The sequence below is a fragment of the Mchenga conophoros genome, linkage group LG18 (assembly GCF_057382185.1).
Source record: "Mchenga conophoros isolate Kocher_MC1m ecotype Shallow Benthic linkage group LG18, M_conophoros_male_GT1.1, whole genome shotgun sequence".
Lineage (NCBI taxonomy): Eukaryota > Metazoa > Chordata > Actinopteri > Cichliformes > Cichlidae > Mchenga > Mchenga conophoros.
The window spans coordinates 24,869,646-24,895,036 of NC_140543.1; the positions used below are offsets into that span (position 1 = coordinate 24,869,646).

At 39.6% G+C, this 25,391-nt stretch overlaps 2 protein-coding genes across 3 annotated transcripts in view; one reads left to right on the forward strand and one right to left on the reverse strand.

Annotated features, from left to right (window-relative positions):
- Positions 1 to 7,731: 7,731 nt before the first annotated feature.
- On the forward strand, positions 7,732 to 10,683 carry gadd45aa (growth arrest and DNA-damage-inducible, alpha, a). 2 transcript variants are annotated; one of them, XM_085254665.1, is made up of 4 exons: positions 7,732 to 7,820; positions 8,961 to 9,062; positions 9,182 to 9,407; positions 9,678 to 10,683. In XM_085254665.1, the coding sequence occupies exons 2-4, from the start codon at positions 8,962 to 8,964 to the stop codon at positions 9,789 to 9,791; spliced, it is 441 nt and encodes a 146-aa protein (XP_085110791.1). In that variant the 5' UTR covers positions 7,732 to 7,820; position 8,961; the 3' UTR covers positions 9,792 to 10,683. The 2 variants fall into 2 exon arrangements, with proteins under 2 accessions (XP_085110791.1, XP_085110790.1); XM_085254664.1 differs by lacking the exon at positions 7,732 to 7,820 and adding an exon at positions 8,214 to 8,419.
- Positions 10,684 to 14,660: 3,977 nt separating this feature from the next.
- Positions 14,661 to 25,391, reverse strand: part of gng12a (guanine nucleotide binding protein (G protein), gamma 12a) — a 40,039-nt gene continuing 29,308 nt past the window's right edge. Inside the window, exons 2-3 of the mRNA XM_085254054.1 lie at positions 17,425 to 17,533; positions 14,661 to 16,661 (exon numbers count right to left, since the gene is read on the reverse strand). Of these exons, the coding sequence (XP_085110180.1) occupies positions 16,536 to 16,661; positions 17,425 to 17,517 (219 nt within the window). The 5' untranslated portion in view covers positions 17,518 to 17,533 and the 3' untranslated portion in view covers positions 14,661 to 16,535. The remainder of the gene's footprint in view (positions 16,662 to 17,424; positions 17,534 to 25,391) is intronic.

Below are 25,391 nucleotides of genomic sequence, written 5' to 3' on the forward strand. Positions count from 1 at the left end.
TTAAAAATATATATGTAGTGTATCATTGTACAGTATTCAATTGTAAAGGTTGAATACTGTATTTTTCCTGTATTCTTACAGCAATTTGTTACAGTGTGTGATCAGCGCACCTTTCCTCTTGTTCTCAAAAATATTAGATCCCAGCAGCACTCGATCTTACCCTCTCCCCTCTAAAACAGGTAAGCAATTAAATGGCAAAAACAGCAGGGGACACTGTGTGTGTACACCTATTTCAGTACATTACAAATGTCTTCCACTTATTTCAACTGGGGGCCCGATATGGTTCTGATACAAGAGACAAGTGAGGAAAAGAGAGGGTCACTTATGGAGGGGAAATAGCTGGTGTTTGACAGGAGGCCTTTCTAAATCCCACACTCATCCATCATAAGTGGCATTTGTGTACTCTGAAGGCCTGATAATAGCCTTTTGCATTTTCACACTGCGCTTTGCCTTTTGGATTTGATCGGGGAGAGAGGGAATGGATGGAAATAGGTGAGGAGGGTGGAATGGGACACACACACACACACACACACACATATAGCAGTTTCATTCGTTCTCTTTATTTTCCAGCCCTCATCATCCCGCTCTCACTCCTTCAAGGCTGCTTCTCCTCTCTTCCCTTCTACATTTTAGGAAAATCACTCTGAATTGGAAAAGGGACCCCGGGGCCACAGGCACAGGGTCCATGTTTCTTTTTTTTTTCTTTCTTTCTTCTTTGGATAATTGACTCCCATTGCCTGGTAATTCATCGCTTGCATATGCCAGCTAATTCATCAGGAGAAGAGAAGCTGCCGACCTCACAACCTTGCAAGCCCCACAAGCCCACACACCCCGATAGCGCGCGCACATACACACACTTCATATCTTAAGAGTTTTCATATCTCACCCCACCAACACCAACACCTCCCCGTTTTTGCTAAATCGCATATATGCACACAGACAAACACATCACCACCAGGGTGTGAGTTTAGCTCCGTCCGCCTCCTCCACCCGCCCCACAAGAGCCAGCAGCCTGGAATGAGAGGAGGGAGCAAGCGGCAAGTTAGTGGATGGAAAACCTGAGATGATAGATGGGGTGCATTGTGGCATTATGAATGAATTATACCTCCCAAATACCTTGAGCAGCGCAGACTGTCAGCGTGTATCTATACTAATCTGGGAGAAAATATAGCTGTTTCCACATTAAAGGGGGCCGGCAAAGAGCGAGCCACAGAATTAATTGAGCAATCAGGCCATTAGAGGGAAACATCATACTGAGCCGCGTTTCCTGATGTAGTAACATTTATCACTGCTGACCAGAAATCTGCTTTCCAGGCTGTGTTTCTTTCTTTCTTTTTTTCTCCTCTCTTCCTTTCTCTCTCGTTCCCTCTAATGTGGCCCATCTTCAAACAGATTAGGATTATTGTGACAAGACAAAGGTATCTTTTGTCTATTTCCATAGCTGTGTCAGTGGGTGCTGCATTTATCACGGCTGTCACGCAGTCTTAAGGCTTTCAGTTTGCACACCTTGTCCCATTTTTCTCCCAGTGGTGGGTCCATGTTAAATCTGCAAAAAAGTGCACGACTTGGAAATGTCCCCTGATGAATGGTAGGGTGGACTGTCAGGTACATAGGAGGATTTGTTTGCATTTTCCTCCCTGTTGAGTTTAGTTTTATGTTTATCAGGTGGATCTTAACAAAACATCGTCATGTTTTTCTGTCTTTTCTTTTTTCTTTTTTTTTTGCTCCTGAAATGTGCTTGAATATCTCAACTCTGAAGATGAGATGAGATGTTATCGGTTGTGAGTGCTCAACAATATTTAAAATACCAGATTAATAATGTATTTTCACTGTTGGAAATTTAATACAGCTGATTTCCAAAATCAGCTGTATTATCTATCAAACTAGGTTAGATTCATATCATTATATTTCACTGTTATATTTAACAATAAATCTCCTATTCTCATATACCATCATCAAATATGTATCATTGCCGATATTAGAAAATCATACTAGTGGTTGAAAGTACTTTTTTTAGTCTTCTTCCCAGCATTGTTTATCTAAATTTGTGGTTAGATAGAGCCAAGCACATGAGCTAAATTAAAATATAAACTTATTGCAAGGATACTGAACAATTTCCAGTCAGCAGATTTTACTCACGGGTTCAAAGTAGCATAGTGCGAGTTGACCCACTGTCATTTTTACATTTCTGTGCATTTATCTGAAAGGTCTGCATATAATTAACACAGCAGAACATCCGGTTTGGAGGACCATTCAATCAAAATACTCAGCTAGTACAGTAATATGAAAACATACTGTGTTCATCTGTGATAAGGATGATGTAGTCCTGGAAACTTTGAGGCGCTGCCTTGGTGATCCAACATCTGACATCTATCCCCCTCTACTGGACAAATCCGAGAACTGCATTAAGCCCAGTTCAAGTTGAGTTAGAGTTTTCACTGCTTGTGTTGGTGAAATACATATATAGAATAACTTATATGTGTTTTCACCATGACGCACTGTACAGGACACTGACATTAGTTTTGAGTACATTGAACTTATTGTCATGTTCCAGATACCAGTTCGATTTTATCAGAGTTTTATGATATGGTGTGCTATTTTTTCAGTCTTCTCTTGTCCAATTTTGGTGACCTTGTGCAAAATGCAGCCTCAGTTTTCTGTTTTAAGCTAACAGGAGTTGTCTTCCGCTTCTATAGTCCACCAAGGTTCAACAGAGGTTCAGAGACGGTCTTCTGCATACCTTTGCTGTAACAAGTTTCTGAGTTCCTGTTGCCATTCTCATTTCACCTCTGACATCAACAAGGTATTTTCACCAAGAGAACTGCTGCTTACTGGACAGTTTCTATTTCTCACACTATTCTCTGGGAAAATCCCAGCAGATCATAAACCATCTCTAGGGTTTCTGAGATACTCAGAGCAGCCTGTCTGACACCTACAGCCATGTCACATTCAAAGTCATTTAAATAACCTTTCATCCCCATTCTGATGCTCAGGTTGAACTTCAGCAGGTTGCCTGGACCATGTCTACAGGACTAAATGCATTGAGTTGTTGCGATATGATTGGCTGATTAGATAGTTATATTAACAAGCAGTAAAACTGGTGTACCTGTGTATGACATCGGTCCCTTTTGTGGTTGATGATATCACAGGAACACTAACAGAAAATGCTTATTTGCTATATTATTGCACCTATTATGAATTTTATCTCATGCTTTTAAGCATACTGCTACAAAACCATTAAAATATTTAACAATTATCAGTATGTTTACATTACAATTGCTGTGCTCTAAAGATCTGTGGTGATGATGTTGATCTGTGGTTTGACCTCTGACGTACCTTAGCACCAAAAAAGGTTGAAACCAGTATCCAAGTTAGGAGGCAGATATCAGTCACAGATATCAGATATCGTGCTTCATTCTTGGAGATGGTCTTTATGTGTAGCAGACAGTGATGGAAGAATGATAGATTTCTTCAGTATGAATTATTTATACTTTTTGACCTTCATGGCTTTGAGCCATTACACTGTAGGTCAGGAAAGCCGATTAGTTTTGTATGTTTCTGCAAATAAAACATGTTTCTAGTAGAGCTGTGCGATATTTCAAATTTTGGTTTGACCAAACCAAGTAAATACAGGGCCAGCATTGCCGATGCTTTTATTCTACAAAGGCAGCTTATGGCCGAGCAGTGTGTCATGACTGATGAGATGAGTCATTATTTATTTACACATTGAGAACATATTTTAATGACTGCTAAATCACAGGGATTTTTACTTTCTTACATAATGAGTTAATTCAACAAAACACACCTTTCAGCTTTTCATGTATTGTGAAACTGTTCCTGTCTCTGTAGTACTTTGTGTCAGCTTCTGTTGTTTAAATGTGCTATAGGCTATAAATAAAATAGACATGACAATCAACACCAAAAGGTTCAGATAGTTTTCAACATGCATGTGTGAAAAAATATCTCTACATATTTATATATACTGTACTTAGAGGATAGAAACAAAGAATTGATCCTATCGCTACCACTAGAATCGATCTGATATCAATACAAGCACTGGCATTGATTCTATTGATATTTGGATCGACCCCCCCACTCTTGTTTCTAGTTAAGTCTTGTTCATTGGATACACCTGATGTCTTTGTTAAGCAGTAAAGTAGCTTAACCATTTTCTTAATGTGATAAAAATTATTAATTGCTACCTTAAATAAAAACAATAGGACAAGAATACATTTTTAAGCTTGATACTCCAAGCAAAACACATTTAACCATAAAGTAATCGTGGACTATGGTATGTTGAGAAATGTGCAACCTATCCGAGCTGTCACAGAGCGAAGATATTTCCACAGTAATTTTTGTCTGCAGCCACCAAGGGGCAGCATAACACCCCCTACCATCTGCAGAATGGTTTCCTTTAACTTTTTTTTTTTATATTTTCCATGTGTTGTCCAGGAGTAACTTGCCACTTGTCACAATGCGACCACTGTTGTTTAAGCTACCCTGAATATATAACTGTCCAGGTATCAGTAAGTAAGCTATGTACACACTGGTAGACTGTACCAGTTGTGTGTATCCTGTATCCAAGTGTCAGAAAACTGTGTAAGCTCTTTATCCTGCTCTTGAGAAACCTGGAAATGCTCAGTGGAGGGAGAGAAACTGGGAAACTGTGGTATGAAGAAGCCATCTGATCATCCGATGTTTGCACAGAGGTGAGTTACTGAGATGTTGAACAATCAAAACACAAGTGCATACAGGATATGGGATATGAATAGCAGCTTTCTTTTATTAATGTAAAGTCTGTATTCAGGATAACAGCAAGGCCAAGATAAGGCTCAAAAAAGTAGATGCTGGTCAGGAACATTTACATGAAACTAGGAATAAAAATGCATTCAGGTAAAATAGTTTTATTTATTTAGGAAATAGATTTTAAACTACACTAACCAACAACAGAATACAAAATCACACCAAATTACCCTACTTTAAGTAGCTAATATTGCTAATTCTATCCATAAGATACTTTAACTTTAGCCACGGACAGGAATGATCTATTGTGTCATTCAGTGGTGCGTTTGGATAACCTCAGTCTCTCACTGAATGTGCTCCTGTGACAGGCCAGCACATCATGTTATGTCATTATATTATATTTAGCTTTATTCAGTGACTAATGGTTTTACTGGGACAGAAAAGAGAAGACTTCCAAATATACTAACTTTGAGAATTCGAAGTATTTATACAGCGCTTTTCACAGACATAAAACTCACAATGACAATTAAAACACGAATATTAGAACCATATTCAAACAGAATAAAAATTAAAATTAAAAAACATAAATAACAAAGGAAAATTAAAAACGGAAGGCCTGATTAAACAGAAAGATTTAGCCTACACTGTAAAGTCTAATTAGTTCCCAGAACTTTAAAAAAAATTACATAAACTCATTTCCTGAAAAAAACTAAGTAAAGCGTACTTAAGAGTAAGTTAGGATAACTTATTTATTGTGAGTACACAGTACTAAAAATCATTTTTCTGAGTGAGCAATACTTAATGTTTATCTACTGACATAAACATTTCTTAATGGGTTAACTTAATCACATTACATTATCATCCTTGAGCTTAAGCAATTTCTAGTGCAACACTTAATCAATATAAACACAGTGTGTAAGTATGATTACAAAATAATAATTATAAACATTTCTTTTGAGGCAATGAAAAATCAGCCCAACTTTTATTTTCAGATGCAATAAAGTATATCAGCCAATATGCTGGATACTGTTCTAGTGAACAGAAGCCTCCCATAAATTTGTATTGCAAGTTACATCGTTGATATAATCAATATCAAATGTATTTATTGTTCAGCAACAACTGCAGTCTCAAGGAGGCTCAAACAGCGTATCTGTTTTGCATTCAGACCCAGAAGCTTGGTACGTTGTAATATTTTTGAGGATGTTTTAGGCATTACTCCCTGAATGACTGTCATGGATTTGGGTGATCTAAATGTAGGTGCAGCAGAAAGTCTTTAACATTGCCCCAACTTTCTTAATTTGAGAAGCAGTTGATGTGGTTTGGAGATCCAATAACCTTCACCCTGCAGGTGACCATCCTCACTGACTGCACCATCTATGAAGGAGAGCTCATCTCTCCTGCTGCAAGGAAACAACTATATTCTTTAGAACACCAACTTGTATTTGCTCTTCTTAAAACTTTTTATACATTTGCTATAAAACAGACCTCAAGATAGACAATCAAGCTACATTATTACACTGTTACCAAAAACTGTACATGTGATATAAACAATTATGTCATCCACCCATCCATTTTCTTCCACTTATCGGCGGCCGGGTCACAGGGGCAGCAGGGACTCCTCCTGGTGGTACATGCCTGGAACGTCTCACCTGGGAGACGCCTAAAGTTAGAAGCCTGAACCACCTCAACTGGCTCCTTTTGATGAGTAGCAGTTCTAGTCTGAGCCCCTCTTGAATGATTGAACTTCTCACCCTCTCTCTAAGGGAGAGGCCAGCCACCCTTTGGAGTGGCTCTCCGCTCACTTGTGAACAAGACCCTGAGATACCTAAACTCCTCCACCTGGAGCAGCAACGATGCTCAGGTGGAGCATCGTTGCTGCTCCTAAATATCAACATCATTAAAATAAATGACACTGAAGATTACAAATATATTGAAAAACCAATGGAAAAGCTAAATTATTTTATTTTCAACTATAATACAAACCCAGATTTTAAACATTTAACAGGATATTAATCTGGTTTAAGGGTTTCTTACATTTGGCTTTAAATTTCACAACAAAACTTGAATCTGAATACAATTTTTAATCAAATAAATACTACTGTTGTTGGTTTGGAAAAGTGATGTAAAGGTGAGCTTAGCTACTACTAGCTTACTACATTTAACTACATTTAACCAACCAAAGTTTCTCTGTAATTACATTTTAAATAATAGTGGTCATAGTAAGGTTACACTGACAATCATCTCTTTCCCATATACAATTAGTCCAAAATGCTGCAGCCAGATTACTGACTGGAACGAAAAAGAGAGCTCTGTGTTAGGAGCCATATTTGTGTGTAAAGCCTTTAAAAAGTCTTGCAACTGTATATGTAGTATGCTGTGGCCATATATTCCCTCAAGACCATTAAGGTCTGCTTCTCAGTCACTTCTGATCATCCTGTGGTCATAGCTTATTTCAAAACTCTGGAATGACATCAGTTCTCTGTCAAGCTATATGAGAAACTGATGTCTGGAACTGTGATTGGAGGATTGGTTGCTTTCAGGTTATTTCATTTAAACATTGTGAAAGTGTGTAGCATAAACCCATTTATACTATTTTGTTTTACTGTAAAGCACTTTAGTTTTAAATTTGCTTTAGAAAAATAAATATACCTACTTACTTTTAAACTGCTGTAATATCTCAAATATTGGGAAAATTGTAGGCAACCAAATCTTATTTATTCTTTTATTTTATTTTTATTTTATTTAGTTATTTATTTATTTACTTTTGTCTCTCCATGATAAAAAGAAAATTCTTACTTTGGAATCAAAGCTTAAATCTAAATGAAACAGGAAGGGATGGGCAGTGCTGTTTTGTAAAGGAGCCGTTGCTTTAGTAGCTCAGGTGATGTAAGTGGGTCACAAGAGTCTTGCCTCCACTCGCTGGTCTTTCTCGCGCCAGTCCTTTTTAGATCTCGCGCGCGGTTTCGGTGTGTTTTCGCACGCTCTACTGTCGACCAATCAGAGGGCAGCTTTCCTAAGCGGCGTCCCGTTGCCATGCAGTTGTCCTGATGTCCGCTGTGTCCTGTCCGGGAGTGAGGGTGAGTTCTGCAGCAGATTTTTCACACTTTATTTTATTAAACACTCGCTTTCAGTGATGAAGTTTCAAACATAGCGTGTTGTTTCGTGTCGGGCTGCTCTAACGTTGCTTTACGTCATTGTATCATCATAAAATCATACCTGTGCTGGACAAGGTTTGGCTTCAGTAGTGGGTCACCGGCAACATTAAGGCTAAAGCTTTGTACATACACACATACATAGCTGCAGTCAGGTTAGTGAGGAAATATGAGTGAATAGTAGTTTTGTGTAACTGTTGGGAGGTCAGCAGACAGCTACAGTTGCGGTAGTAACCCGACAAGAGACAGACACGCCTGCTGTCCTATGTGTCCAATCCCACAGCAGGAGAATTAGCATACCACCAATGGAGAGAGCCGGGCTTTCTCTCGGACTCTTATAATGTGAAGTTGCCAGATTTATCTCTCAGTTGCAGCACAGTGGAGTAAAGATAAAAAAAAGTGTGTCAAGTCGAGAAGACACTAGGATACCTCACCAGCACTGTACTGTTTGCGCTAAAGGTGGATTTGGATTTTATGTACAACATGACATTTGAGGAACTAAATGCGGATTATTCTCAGGAAAGGTAAATAATTTGGATTATTTGTATTTTAAAGGTTGATGTGGTTTATGTGCAGCTAATCGCATGCATTAATTAGATAAGTGCACGATAAAGATAAATCCAGGTTTGTGGGGGGGTTTGCCTGTAGCTGCTGTGTGGACGGTGTTTCTCAGCGAGCTGTCGGTGCTACAGTCCGGTGTCTTTTCAGTTAACCGCTCCGGTCGCGAGCCCCGGTCTCCACTTAGCTAACGTAGCTGCTGCTGTGTGCTTTTAGGTGACCGAAAAACACCAGATTTCTCACTGGAGAGCTAATTAAAGCTAGTCAAAGGGACTCAAACCGCAAAACTGACAAGAGTTAGCTTGTTTTTATTTTTATTTTTAGTGGTTAAACAAACCTTGCACGGCTGTCAGTTGTGCTCGAAGTCAGGGAATACCGGCTGGTTAGCTAGGAGTCCGATTAGCTAACGCTACCCAGATAGAGTACGGTGGGGGTTTTCCTTGGGTTTATGTGTGTGTGTTAAAACTGCTGTTGCAACGTTTGTTAAAGTGAAACTGTGTGTTGCAGAATGGACACGGTGGCCAAAGCTTTGGAGGAAGTCCTCACCTCTGCGCTGCCACAGGGAGGCATTACAGTCGGCGTCTACGAGGCTGCCAAGTCGCTCAATGTGTAAGTGCAACGTATCTGTCCTGAAGTTTGCAACAAGTTGCCCCTGTGTGAAAGCAGCCCATGCAGCATGTACATGCATGACCTCATAGACTAACAGCGCCTCTCTCTCTTTCCCGCAGAGACCCTGATAATGTGGTTCTGTGCGTCCTGGCTGCAGATGAAGAGGACGTTAAAGACGTGGCCCTGCAGATCCACTTTACTCTCATTCAGGCTTTTTGCTGCGAGAATGACATCAACATCCTGAAAGTCAACAACACCAGGCGCCTGGCACAAATATTGGGTGGTGGGGGAGGTGGAAAACAGAGCGGGGGCGAACCTTTGGACCTCCACTGTGTCCTTGTCACTGTAAGTGTCTCTTCCTCTATCTATGTGGTTTTATAGCTAAAACCATAAGAATTTTGTGCACATGCCTGAAACTCTTACTCACATGGGAAACATGTCAGTACTTGTTCTTGTGAATTTAGTAAACATGAATATGACTCCTCCCTCATGACTTCTGAGGAATCACGGTGGAGGAAAATACCTTGAATCTACCAGCACATACAGGAACTATCTGTACTTTGAAGTAAACAAATGAACAGGCATTTACATACTTTTGTTTATATACATTTTTAGAGCCCACATTCTACATCATGGAAGGACCCAGCTCTGAGCAAACTGAGCAGATTCTGCAGAGAGAGCCGCTGCATGGACCAGTGGGTACCCATCATCAACTTGCCTGAACGATGAACTTTGACCAGCGACAAAAATGTGTCCAGAGACGAATTTTATCTGCACACAAAGAGAGGCGTGAACCCCGATGGACACAGATTACCATCCAAAGATCAAATTCCAAAGCACTGCTGATTTGGGGGGGAAGAAAATTCCTGGAAGAAAAGAGGGGGAAAAAACCTTGCTGTCTGTATGAGATGATGTATTTAAAGGATGAGGAGGGGAAAAAAAGCAGGGGTTGGAGATTTTCACAGGACTGTTTGGAGTTGCATCTGTCAGCCTTGGCAATCGAGATGAGACGGCGAGGTTCTTGTATCATCACACGGTGGAAATGGCATTGTTTTGTTGTTTTTTTTCTTCTTTTCTTTCTTTAAATGTGACACTGGCTGGACACAGTACAGACGGATACTATCATGTGTTTGTTTGGTAAAGGACTCTGTGACGGAGAAGTCAGAAAAGTGTGGGGAAACCAGAACGTGGAGCCGTTGAGTGGACCAAGGCCTCGGCCTCTCTCTGCAGAAACAAAGCACTCGTTGAAACACTGGACCTACTGCAGTTTCACTTGTTTGATTAAAAACTGTTAATGTTCACTTTGCTGTTGTGATAATTTATATTTAAAAAAGAGAGAAAAAAGGGAAGGGCTACACATCCAGTGAAGACATTCTGTGTATCTAGTGTTTCTAATACCAGCTGGCTTCTTGCCACAAGTGAAATAGTTCTTTTGTTACAATTTAAATTATTTCTAATTATATTTAAGTGTATTTATGTTTCTTTTTTTCCTTTTTTTTTTTTTTTTTTTTTTTTTTTTTTTATATATATATATATATATAAAAAAATATTTGTAATATCTGAATACGAGACACTTATCTGTATTGGTGTCAATAAAAGTATTTTGTTTTTGGAACAAGAACTGCGTTTGTTGATCTCTCCTTTGCATTTCTGGAAATTTTAGCAAAGCTGAGCTGAAATGGGACCTTTAGCAAGTGGATCACATGTGGATCACAGGGGTCATGTTGGCCTCAGTGCCATCTCTGAGCTGAAGAGAACAATAATCCTCGCAGCTCTCTCTGCTCCAGCTTCTGCCTCGGTCAGCAGGACCTTGCTCATTCATCCAAACAGGTTCCCGTTTCACCAATACTCTGATTTGTTGTTGGCAGTTTGCATTTTCACTAGCTGACTTCCTCAGGAGGGGGGGAACATGTACCACACCATTTAAAAAAAAAAAAAAAAAAAAATTAAATAAAATATTGAGAACTAGTGCAGGTCTCTTGAGGGTTTGCTCAGAATACGCTGGCTTCTCCCCTCAGGACCAATAATGTGCAGAGAGTCCTTACTGGAAACAGGAGTGGAAAAAAACTTTGAGCGTATTCTAAACAAGGTTTTGGCACGCAACCTCGTGCAAGATGATCTGGAGCGCTCCCGCCACCCCCTCACCCTTTCCCTTCCCAGCTATGTCACATGCAGGTGATCTCTCTGGAGTTGAGTTTCGATGATGTCACAGGGCTGGAGTCAGGCGGGCAATCCCCTTCTAAAAGTGCACAGTCATAATCACGAGAAGGACAGAAGCCTGTCCTTGAGTTGCACAATCCAGTTCAGCCTCTGTGTGAATTATTTACTGCTGCTCAACTTGACTGACTTGCTTCTCTGTAGTCAGAATGAATTTACTAATTCTTTGCCAGTTTGGTGGGTTTTGTGCTCTACTTAAATCTCACAGTTTGAGCTGCATATAGCAGAGGACTGGACTTCAAAACAAAACCCAGTGCCTCAGTAATGCTTCAGCTGGTCTCTGTTTTTACTACATCACCCAGAAGCCTCCACTGCACTCAGAAATGCAAAGTGCACTTAAAGCCACTCCTAAGTGCTACCTAGATCAGAATGTTCCCCTGCCCTAGAAAATTTCCCACAGGCCCTGTGGTTTTACAGTTTTAGCTGGCACCGTGTGAAAGGTCGCCCGGCTTGTGACTGCAGGAAGTGACGCTGACTGATGTAACGTGGCATCTCTGTGATGTAAAGAAAGGTTATTTTAAGATGTGAGCAGCGGAGGGCTGATGTAAGCCCTGTAATACCACTTTTGACTTCCTTTGAAGTTTATGCTGGATGTTTTTCCCTTTTCGTGATCGTCACCTGGTGGTCGTGTGCTACTGCAGGGAAAAGTTCACTGTTGTTTAAACACAGAGCAAAGTTCAGTTAGCTGCTGAGTCACTCTGAACGTCGAATATTTGGCTTGTGCTGATGTAACCTAATATCCTGAGGCAGTAATATAATGAATTGAGATTTGAACGCACTGTGCGCTGTCAAGATCAATTATAATTTTAATAGGTGCATCTAGCCAAAAATCAGTGCTGTTTAACCCAGACTCAGAGAGGTGTTGGTTCTTCTTTATGGCTATTTAAGGCTTTTTGATTAGGCTGCGTTATACTGAGATGCTATCCTAATGGCAAACAAATTAATATCAACAAGAGGACACACCTGTCACAACAATACATATCAGCTGCACAACCGTATGAATTTGACCCGTGACACATTTATCAGCACTGTTTAAACATTGCAGGGATGTTGCACAAGACTTGATTTACTCCAGCCAGTAAAGTGCTGTCCTGCTCTAAGGATTTTGCATCACAGGGGACGACTATCTCCTCGAGATGAAGTGTCAGAATATAGACGGGATGGACGATTACACCCTAAGTATTTAGGAGTTGTTTCACTAACTGTGTGGGCTCGTGGAGCTTTTAAGCTGGTGGGTGCATGACAGCCAGAGCAACAAGTGAATCGGAAAAATTAGGCCACATCTATGGAAATGGTAAATATTGATAAGGTACATTTCACCAGTCGCACCTGTCAAATTTCATGCTAGTTTGGCGTTTCGCTTAGGTTTCATGAGCTCAGCTATAAGCAGTGGTGGAAACTTACATGACAGTCCCAGTTACATCGGCATGACCAGTTTAAACATGGTTTTCAAAATAAAAGCCACAGAGAGTTCTAGGAATGTAACAGATGCTTTGAAGTCTGATTTATTTAAAAAAATAAAAGCCTTCTATTTCAGTTTTCCAATGTTTTGTTATATAACTTTAAATGCCATCTCAATCCATCTTTTTTAGTGAAAAAGTTGTGCAGCTTTTATAGTAGCAACAACCCCACCGTAATATTTCCAGAAATTGCATACTCTAAATCACTAAAACTAATAGATCACATCAGGAGTTTCAGCATCATCATTTTTATTGTCACATGGGGCCCTCATGAAAGTTCCTGCAGAGTTTTACACAGCTTTGGTGTGAGTATGCTGAATCATACTGACTGAGAATGCCTATTAGTTTATAAGGGCATGCTGGGCCTTTAATCATGTTTGTATATTCTAATGTTATCATTGTGAAACTGAAGCTGTTATATAAATGAAGCCAATTAGAAGTTTCTGAAATGTTCCAAAGTAGGAGTGTTGATAACACAAATAATAAAGTCACTGACATACAGGCAGCACTAGCGTGAAAGTACTCTATTATTTGCAGCACTGTTTATGGGTGAGTTGTGCATTACATATTGTAACTTAAACAGGAAAAGTACAGATTAGCTGGCAATGGAGAGATAAACATGCAGCTGGGACTACCAGAGGAACTGAGGTGCAACTGCACTCCACACCCTCCATCATCCAGCCTCACCCACACATCAGCACATTCCTACACACTGACACTGTAACTGCCAGGACAGATTTTCACAGTGGGGCACATGGTCAGTGAGCTACCCTGCCAGCCGCTACCCCCCACTCCCAACTCTCACATTGCTGCACAATGACAAACTGGGATTACTGCAGTGGCCTTCAGGGGCATTCATGTCTACAGATGTCTGTAAAACATCTTTAATGGATGCTTTTACATGCCACAAGTTTTTAATCTTATCATAGCTTTGTCAACTTGAAATGGGCCTGTTTTTATTTGTCATATGTGTAATGTTACAATGGCAGATGCTAACTGTAATAAGGTCAGGCTTCAGAGTCCAACGGTCATCTCAAGCACACAACCCTGGCTGTAAGTACATAAGCCTCTGACACTTTGTTTGTTTATGAGGGCCAGCCAATCAGAGGAAAGCCCACAAATTTTTTTTTTGTTTGTAAAAAAAAAAAAAAGCACTATTTTCAGCTGCAAATCTGCAAAGGTACTTTAGTAGAGTCGGTTAATAAAAACATGGAGTTAGAAATGAGAACAGGTCCCCTCTAAAGTTTCCATTACAAGTCTCTATTTTTAATAGTCTGTACAATACTAACAACGCTCATGTTTCCTGCAGTGACATTTGATCTCTGAGGGACGAGCACCGTGAGAAAACAAGAGGAGAGTTTCGCCTGTGTAGCTTTTGAACAATAATAGGTGACATTGTTTTGGGGTTTTTTTTTTTTTTTCCATCACTACGTGGCTGTATGTGTGAGAACTGTCACATCCAGCCCTGTATTTCTGTAGTTGTTACAATAGCTGACAATATGCCATTCCTGTATGATCTTCCCATTGTGTGGAGCAGAAAACGTAAAAAGCTCTGTACCCACCAGCTGCCATGAAACAAGGTCAGAGAGACCCAAGAGGCCACCAGCAGAGAAGAAAAACAGACTCTCAGGCTAAGCAGGCTGTGCCCCAAAATAGTTACTATCCAAGAGTGGTGGAAATCAGAGTGTTGCACTTTCTATATTTAGCTTTGCACACGGTTTTTAAACTGCCCTGGTGAGAGGCCCGAGGTCTCTTCTCTCCCAAGTAAGAAATACATACATGTCTAATGAGAGGAAGTAGCCCCAGATAACACTATGGACATGAGAGGCCAGCATCGGGTTTCTATTCTGCATAAATCTCAGCATGGATAGTAGCAAGGCTATGCAGCACGGCACGTTTTTATTGAGATATTAGTACAGTATTGGACTGTAGGAATGCTTCACTTTATTAATTTCAGTTAAGTCTTCATACAAATGTTGGAATATTAATAAAGACAGTTATCAAAATGCAGATTTTGACAATTAAATTAATCTATAAATGGTACAATAAGGCTGTTACAGAGTCACTGTGAATGGACAGAAATTAGGACATGGCAGTGGTCATCTGAATTTTTCCTTAGGAGGCATACAGGACTCGTTTATTGCAAGTAAGAAGAACTGACAGCTTAGACAAAAATCATAAAAAATAACAATACCATTGATAGTAACACTAGATCTTGCTGATTTGAAGACCTGAAAGTACCCTTTGGAGAAGACAACAATACCAAAACAATGGAGAAAGCGGAGCACCTGGTAAGTGAAACACAATTTTAACAAGTTCTGCTCGTGACATGTAGACAAAACCCGATGGCACAATATTGTTACAAATCACTTTCATCCCACAGATAAAAATTGATAGAAACATCTTTAAAGAAAGTACTCCCAAGTTAGAATGTTCTTCATCATACAAGGCAAACATAAGTAAGGCTTTAGAGTGAAGAAGATTTGAATTAATACTATCTATTCTGTCTTTTTTTTTTCTTATTGTAAAATTCACCATAGCAGATATTTTTCTCCCAGCAAATCACAACATACAGCACATGCCAGACCGACACCCTCCATCCCCACAAACACAAAAGTGGAAAACTAGAGCAGTTTTAAGAGAGTGGTTTAAAAAAAATAAAAAGTAAAAATAAATCAATGCACACACATTACGCCCACCTGGTGCCAAAACACTTAAAGATAATGATGTGCACGTTCACTTGACTAAGACACTTGTGATGAGCGAGCAGGCGGGGCTGACACTGAGTAAAGATCGCTAGCACGTTTTGTCGTGAGCATCCTAAAAATAACGTACCGCAGAAAGTTTTTACAAAGGACGGCTAAAACAGTCAAATTCAGACACCATTAAAAATATTTCTAATATGCAGTGTCATTGGTTTTCTTGGTCCCGGCTTTTCATTACACAGTGTTGCTTCATGTAAATCTGAATCTGAGCACTGATTATCTTTGACCAAAGGTGTTCATATGGAATGAATATCAACATGACGGTTCATTAAATCAGCTAAAGGAAACACTATACAAGGTAATTATACTGCAAGGAGATTTTACACTATCAGATTACAGCTGTAGTACCAGAGAGGAACAGACTGAACTGAGCTGGATGCAGATTACGCAGAAGCAGCTGGGGGCTGCTGCAGCTGGGATGGGTTGTAAAATACTTTGCGTTACTGGAATTTAACACTAAGTGTTACTGCTCCAATCCAAAATACATCACGGTAACATCTGAGCAGAACCCGCCCCTGAATTTAGTAATCCAAACCGTACAATACCGGTGGCACCTCTTTCTGAAGCTCTCACTGTTCTCCTTGGATGACACACTTTAAAGGGCAGGAGGGACACTTTGGCTGCATGAACCCATTTAAGGCAAACCAGGGAGATGAGTAACAGTCGCTGCCCACCGGAGATGACGTTGTGCACATATCAGGAAAGACCAAAATCCATCACTGAGGATTGCAAGTGCTGTTGGGACATTTCGACAAGGATATCTGCTTTGATATTACGTACTTGGAAGCAACGTTTTGTTAGTGGTTAGAGCTCAAACTGAAGAATGGGTCAATATTTTCAGTGAATAATACAGGGCTGCTGGAACAGGCACACAACACATGGTTTCTGAACACATGGTAATGATTCGATCCCAGTCCACTCCTCCAATTTCTCCCAACACAAAGAAATACAGGAACATTAATAAGCCAAAACAAACAAACAAACACACAAAAGAAAAAAAAAAAAAACAGATAAAGGCTAGGTGACATCCACTACAATATAGTGCAGGGTTTTTTTTCCTTGAAGGGGTTGTCTGAAGCAGGGATGCCCGTAAGGAGAGGGTCATTTCTGGCGTGTTCGGTGCAGTAGTTCATAAGGTCTGCAGAGGCCTTGGATACCTGTGGAAACAATAAAAAATAAGTAAATAAAAAAAACATCACATACGAATGGAGAGAGCTTTTAATGGATGTCTTTGTTGCAATGCGCAAGCACACAAAGTCAATCCATTTGTAAACACAACACATATTTATGTACTGCTCAACAATTATATGTTCAAAAGCTTTGGATCTTTAGACTGGTTTTAGAGTACGGCATCACATCTATTTGAGATGAACATGTGAAATAAGGATATCCTTAAAAACTCCAAGCACCACTGTATCTAAACATGTGACCATCGTGTCTGTCTCTGCCAGGTTTGATGGAGTAAAGACTCTGAAAAAGGAATACAAATCACTAAACAAATTGTAATTTGTATTCCACAAAGTGGCTCGAATTCACGAGTTATCATCCAATGCTATTGCTTGTGTAGAAGCAACAACTTTTAAGAGAAGCAGTTGTGTGATTGGCTGGTTAATCCCATGTACACACCTCACATTTGGCCAAAAACAACAATTTTTCCCCACACTCCATTCATGTTATTCTGCAGAACATAAACATGTTTTTAAATGTGTATTTTATTTGTTAAGGTATCTCGTAACATTGAACATGAGCAGTTCACTACACTTTGAGCCATTAATTCTATTTTATTTTATTTATATAGTGACAAATCATATGTAAAGAGAACATTACACCCCCCAGAGCAAGCACCCCTGGACCATATGTTGTTGGTGGAACAGATACATAACATAGAACAGGAGAGGTGGCTTGAATGAGGCACTGTACCTTTATCCTCTCAATGCTCGCCTCTATTCTCAGCTGGTTCACCGTCCGTCGGGCATGGGCGATGTTATTGGAAGGGTGAAGCTTTGAAGACATCCTGGGCGATGCAACACTGCAAGGAAGAATGGAAGATGACTGGATGAGGAGGAAGAAACAGATAAAGAATGCAAATATGTTTTTGGTAAGAATGCACTGATGTAAGAGGCCAATAAAATCTAGTTTTGTTTTCAGTTCCTGCACTTCTATCGAAATGATGATTCCAATTATTGGCACTGAATGTGTCTCAGGTGTTCATCACAAGCTATTAAATGATTTGACCTTATGTAATGCATGTAATGTGTTGCATACCAACAGCTCTATAGCACACAGACAGGCCAAACATCCACATTTCCTTTGAAATATGCAAATTTTGTTTTGCCAGTGCATACTTGCAGCAAAAGTATGTGAGCTGCACACACTCTGCTACCTAAGACAGTTAATGAAGATCAGAATATGCATGATGTGTGTGTTTGCACCAAAGGCCACAAAGAGTTCAGAGTTTTTCTGATAATCATTAACACACAGAGCGAACAAGCCCGGACATAATTCACAATCCAGCTCCGATGTCGCTCTTGTGCTCTCTTGCTTCCTTTTATTGCCACGTGTCTGTGTTTCCCATAAAAACAGACTTATTTCCTGTAACATCTTTGCATAACACACAAATGCCTTCTTGTGACACACCTTGCTTTGACCAAAACCTTTCTCAGCAGAGAACAGGAAGCCTAAAGTACAGCTTCTCAGAAGTTTGTGTCGAAAGTTTGTGCAAACTGTGACGTTTAATTTAAATTAACAAACAGTGTGCGTGAAATATATAAATCAATCAACCTGTATGCAGTTACAAAAAGGCAATGCTTTTTCATTCAGGCCTTTTAAAAGTTGCCTTAGAGCGTATTTTTGGTTTTTATACTCTAGTTTTAGCTAAATACCTACAGGGCTCTATTTTCTGCTTTGCAGAGATACCCTGGCGTTAAAGCAAAATCTTTACTGATTTAGAAACATGCAAACAGAAAAATACAAACAAGTATATTATTATTACTATTACTACTGTGTTTATGTTTTGGTGCACAAATGCTCCAATTACTGCATCCGCTCTGAATGGGCACAGGATTGTGTAACGAGGCCTCGGTCACAGTAACTGTAAATGATACAGGAAGGTGCTGTAAACGAGACACACATGAACTTGCAACAGCCACAGACAGTCCTAAAGCCAGTTTTAGTCCAATGCAAACATATTGCAGAAAATGTTTATTTTATTAGACCCTGTCTGCAGGATGTAGTCAGTCCAGACAGCGTCTGATGCTGTAGCCAAATCACACTGCTTTTCATTTCAAGAACAAAGAGCGAGGGAGGAATAAAGACAAAAAACGGAAACATGAAGGGACGGAAGAGTTCTCCTGGGAAGTGCCTGATTGGAGTTTTATTTCCATCCAATGACAAGTAAAGACTTCAAAAGAGTGAGTTTGAGAGATGACTCAAAGTGCTGAAATGTTATTGATATCTTGTGAGACATCAAAGAGTCTTGCGTCACAATCTGAGAGGGTAGAGACATCCTCATCTTCCTCATAAAGGCGAGCCACCAAAAGGTGAAGAGGACAAAAAAATCCTTTTATCTAAACATTTTGAGTCCAAGTCTTTGTTTTTTTCTTCTTTTCAATGTGTGGAGGAATTTTGTGCAAGGGACATGCCCAGGCTTAGATTTTTTTCTTTTATTATTATACTGAAAGAAGCAAAGATTCCAGACTGCACTTTTACTTCACCTGCTCCAGATGGGCTAGCATTTTCCTGCTTCCAGATAAAATATTCTGGTATCTTGGCACTATCAAGCAAAACCGACTGCATAGTGCAATATGCAAACATGGCCCAACAACTGCTGATCAAGTACTACAAAGAAATACTGCGATAGAATGAGAAATGCAAACAAGCTTCACACGGCAGGTCTGAAGTAAAAAAAAACAACAAAACTTGGGCTGGTCCTTTCTCTCAAAAACCTCTTCCTGCAGAGAGGCTAATCATCCATGTCTTGAGTTAAAGACTGCTATTTCAGGTTCAGCAGCAATTACACATTCTGCAAAAGAGAATAAAAGGGCTCTTAATCACAGATCAGAGGTGCAAGTAAAACCAAAGCAGATTTAAAAAGGTACCACATTTTATTTTGCTGCCAGCGTAATTCAGACAAATTAATTTAAAGGGTTTAAAGGGAGATTTATTCTGAAATTTTACCAAGTTTTTCTCTTTTCTGTATAAATGATGCTGTGCTATGTTAAGTGATCGTAACTTCTCACTTTTCTATGTGCACACTGTGTCTTAAATAAGAAAACTTCCATCATTCTGCTCACAAGTATGCAGTCATTCAGGTGTGTTTTAAAGATATTTCCAGGATTGGACGTCCTAGCTAATTCACCCCAAGATCAGAAGAACTGCAAACAACCCAAGAGCTAAATCTCAAATACAAAGTCTATGTCTGAACACACCACAAGCCTTCTAAATGATGCCCTTTCGATGTACAGAGTGTTGATCCTTGGCCATAATGTTTGGCCATAATGCATGCTGTGTTTGATGAAAACCATCAGGACAAACAACTCCTCCCAGCTGTCAAGCACGGTGGTGGAGGCATAATGATTTGTGCTTGTTTTGCAGCCACAGATCCTGGGCACCTTGAGGTCGACCATGAACTCCTCTGTCCATCAAAGTATTTTACAGAAAAATATGCATAACGACACAAAAGGATATCTGTGTAGCTTCTCAGTCATCCAGGTCATGGTAATCTAAGGAGCTTGGAAAGAAAAGAACAGTTCCTTAGAGCTTCTTCAGAACTGAAGAAGCTTCTCAGATGAAAGGTGAAATGTCTTCAAGAAACTTAAAGATGTCCAGTTGTTTTTCTTTTCAAGCTTCAAGATTACACAAAAGGATACAAAAAGAATTTTTCTGTAATGTTATATCTGTCTCACAGAAAAGATAGCACCCAGATTCGTTGGCCTAATGAAAGATGTCGACTATAAAAATTTGTTGATGCAGAATTTTATTGTCGATGCATCATATCACGTAAATCTGTTTATGTAACTGCAATACACTGCAGGAAACTATGTGGGCAACTATGCGCCTATATTGTCTGCCAAGGCAGAATTATATTGCCAAGGCAGACAATATAATTCTGTTTTGTTCTGTTTCACTAGTACTAAGCACAGGCGTTGAGTTCGTCTTTTAATGAGGCTCATGCACCTCTCAAATGGCTGAAGTCATGACAGAGAGCGACTTTTCCATTGTTCTCAGCTGCTGGGAACATCATTTCAAAAATAAGCGAAAGCCCCACTGCAGAGCTTGTCCACTGCAACTGTGAATCCATGATGAATTCATCTGTTAACGTTGGTAACTTGTTATTTTGGAGTGGAAACTAAATCTTTTGGATTTAATGTGAAAATTTATTTGAACTTATGGACAGAAGCCATTTTAGGTTCCTATTTTTAGTTGTTTTTGTTTTTTTTGTTTGTTTAAATACTACTAGCACTTTAATTTGTGTTACTTAATACACTGATTATTTTAAAATTAATTTCCTGAGTCGTTATCTTAATTTGCTGGTGATTCACAGGTGGAAGGAATAAGGTGGGGAAAGGTACCTGGAGCCTGGAAGAAGAGATCTGCTCACAGGAAGTGGAGATAAGAGTTGTTGAAATAATCGTTGCATAATCAAATAATCAAAGAAAAACTTGCCGATTAGTCGACTACCAAAGTAATCTTTGCTTGCAGGTCTAATACCAACCCATTATTTAAATATTAGTTGCTGTCAGTAACCCTCAAGTGTAATAAGTATTTAGACTGAGACACTTTTAAAGCTTTGGCTCTCCACATCTGAAGCCTGGCATGTGAAGGGAACTAAAGAGACCTCCACGAATGTTATTTAAGATGAAATTAAGACAGAATTGAAAGTTTACTACTTTGTGTAGATTATTTTAATCAGCATGTGTGGTAGAAGAAAGAGGCAGGACTCCCATTGGGACTCAGAAGTGATTTCTGTAGGTAAAATGAGTCAAACAGTGCAGCCCCTGTGATGTGATGCCAGCTACCACCAGCAGCAGCCGGGCTGAAACTCTATGGGAGAGCACTGTGAGCATGAGTGTGTGGCATTAACCACCACCATGTACATACAGAAGCTGGGCAAAAAAAATTTACCTTCAAGGATCAGAAAAAGACCACCTCTTTTACAGCACAACACACATGCATACAAGCAGGCAGGACCACCTACTGCACAGAGCAGCATGGGCCCGCCACTCTGCTGTATCTTACACACACAAACCTACCCGCACACATGCCATTCATTAGCACGGTGTTCAAAGTACCAAGAACAGGGAACCATTATGAGTCAATGCTATTAACAGCAACACTCAGAGATGAAAAACTGTGTGTCTCACACTATTACTACACTGCAGCTTAAACCCAAAAAACCCTCTTAAAATCGGCTGACGAATACAAATAACATACATTAAAGGCTAAAAGAAGAGTCAGTCTGTGTGGTCTCTTCAGTGAGTGAGTATCTCGGGCTTTTTAGATTGGAGCAGCTTTTGTAATAAAGTAACACTGCTTTAGGGCTTAAGTATTGACAGCTGTACTTCACACTTTAACTGACATAAGGTGATGAGAGGCAGGCAAGGATCAGCCTTTTACGCATGGAAAGCTCTACATCTAGTTGACCCAAAAATGACAGATTGGTAATTGCAGACTGCGTTCTTCTGCAGATACACCAACTGGTACTGTCTTCGGTAAATGATCGGTAGGACCTTTTCAGAATGGGTGTTATTATTTGGGTTGTGGAGGAGCTGGAGGAAAAAATGTCACAGTAACCTAAATGCTCCAAAAGCTTGGATTATCTCACTCCTGCGCGCATGCAAATTTGATGCAAAAAACGAGTGCTCACAAAAAGAAACTCTAAATAAAATTCAGACATAAAAATACAGAGCTAAGCAAACCCATGCAGGCCAGGCCATCTGAGCATGGAGTTTATAGCATAGCGGTGAGAATATAGTAAAAGACTTGGAGGCAACTATGTCTTTGATGATTGAGAATGGATGTTTGTAGTGAAGGCTTTTGAGGTCCTTTTAAAGTCAGAATCCTTTAAATTTTTATCAAAGCAAGCTCAGCTTTCTGACGCCACTCCTGCAGCCACAGTGATCCATTCACTTTACACTGAGCAGTTGCAGTTACTGAATGTAGTTGTTTTACCAAGGGCAGATTCGACCTTCACAATACCTCCTGTATTTTTAGTCTCTGCTGATGCTAATACAACATTTCATTCTGACACAGGGAAACACATTTCATAAATTATTTTTTTTCCTGCAAGTACAGAACATGAAGGACATTACTGAACTGTCAGATGAAGAGCTGCAACCTAATCTCAAGTAAGGAAACAAACTGTACCGTGTCTTGCTGCCGTGTGGGAGCTACTTGTTTGTTAAATCAGATTGATCTTGCAATTACTTCTTCACTCATGCAACAATTTTTACTAAAGAAAAAAGAAAAGCATAGACCATGCGCTCTGATGTCGTGTTTCTGACAAATTGGCTGCACGACGAGTGCTTTCTGCAGTATTAAACTACATCTGCTGACATTATGCATGTGCAAGCTGCACATACATGATTATGCACAAGAGCCTCTTTTTTTATCTGCAAAAATATAAATCACATTTGATATGTGATTATTTTAAAAATACTTGAAAATCTACTGTCCAGACTGTAAGTGTTAGCGCTTTGGGGTCCTTAGGGACTAGTAAAGCGCTATATAAATACAGGCCATTTACCATTTTCCAAATAAAGCAGTGAATTGTGAAAATGCAACATACAGACAGATGTCTGCAGCTTTGAAAAGAGTTTAAAGGACTCCAGCCACACGTCATTATACTAGCTGTTCCCCTTTCCATACAAACACACACACACACACACACACGCGCACTTAATCGTGGTATCTTTCTCAACTACAACCTTCCCCCTGCCAGTAGGAGTTTCCTAGTCTGCAGGCAAAGCTAAAAGTAGATCTCTCATACTTTGTGCTGCAACTCAGCACTTTTCCAGCTGAGTGAAAAACCGTCTCCTGCTGTACCTAAAACATGTCCCTCAGAACTACTCTGCAGCCTGCTTTACTATAAACACTTCCCTGTTCTCATAAGGTAACAGTGCTTATCAACCTTACTAATACTCAGTCATCAGTCCTGATGCTGAGTAAAGCGTGATTGTGTTTATAAACTAGAAGGGAGACTCTGGCTGCAGAGTTTCTCAGTCTGTGAAAAAGAAGGGGTGAGGCACAACACAGACGTGGTGAGCTTATACTTGTTTTATACTGTGAGAACCACAAGCCTGACATCACTACTTTCCCACCAGAAAAAAGAAAGAGGTACTTATTAGGCTCTGGTTTGTCTGTCAGCTGCTGTTTGGCAGTTAAAACAGCAATGATTTTGTCTGCCAAAGAGACATTAGAGACTTGGGACCAATTTATGCAAATTAACTGCACAACAAACTTCTTCTTCAGAAATGCTCATTAGCATTACTGTGTTACTGTAACATTTTGCAGGCCCTGACAACACACAATTTTGCCATTCTTGATAAGACTTATCATACGCAACAGCTGGTACACGAGCACCAGGGCATCTGCCATCCTCATTTATGAGCTTTGTTGAAACAACACATTGAGTCAGCAAGTCGCTTTGCAGAAATGTTCATTAATAATTTAGCATCGCAGGCTTAGGGTTAGGTAACTTTTTAGCCACATGCTAATGTAAAACATTTTATTTAAAAAAAGAAAAAGCTTCCTTTGTCATTGAGTTTCATACATTCAATTGTGCCCAACATATTCATTTTTTATAAGCTCTCCATTTGTGTATGCCAAATGGTTGAAAACTACACTTCCTATAATGCCATATTCAGTTTGCCTCTCAAAGACACCCATGTTAAAATGCCCAACTCTACAGCAGAATTAAACATGTTTACAGTTTGGTATTAAGAAAGGTTTCTTTTCTTTCCCTCCTTTATTACAACTGCATGAGACTGAATTTACCTATAATTCACCTGTTGAAATTATATAAAAGCATAAACGTATTATGGGTTGCATTAATAGAGACTTTGCATGACAAGGAGTTGATGTATAGGCCATAAGGTATCAGCTACGGGTTGTTTCATCTTAAGCTTCAGTCACAGGACCAAAGACTGATCAGTGATCATCTGGAATCCACTGGTCAACCAACAATCTGCAGTGATTGCTAGCCAATCAGCGGGGAACTACATACTTTTTTCCTTAGCAGCTAGAGGTTGCTAGGGGGCCACCACCACTTTCTACGTCTGTGCGATTGAGGCCTAATTTGATTCACTGTAATGAACCCTTCAAGCATCTTTGCCCTTGGGTTTCTTAGAGTATTGGTAATTCTTGGACTAATAAAATGCAGGTAATCAGATTAAAGACCAGTAAGTCTTTGTTTCAGACTTGATGGGTGAAATATTTACATTTTTCTTAGTTTAGAAAAATCTTAGTTCAGCATAATAGCCGTCTTCCATTATACTAAAATTATCAAAGAGAAACTCAAACCAATTGATGACATCACATTGGTTATATCCATCTTTTATACACAGTATGCAATGGATCGATAAAAAGAGAAGGATGTTAATCTAAACCTAAGCTTAACTCTAAATGCTGGTGATGCTGGTGACTTGATCGATGTTAAGAAATTAAGCATTTAAAGCACTTTGGATGTAGAAGGTCTGAACAAAAAAATAATTGATAAAAAAATTGAAGATATGCCCAAATTGCTAAATTTGGGAGGGTGGCTGCTGCTTAGTCACTAGTGATAAATGTATATAAGGGTTCCAGGTTTAGCATTTGCACATACATTGACAAGACACAGAGCTGCAGCACCACCCCCAGAGCTGCAGGTTTGGCTGCTAAGATACAGTGGG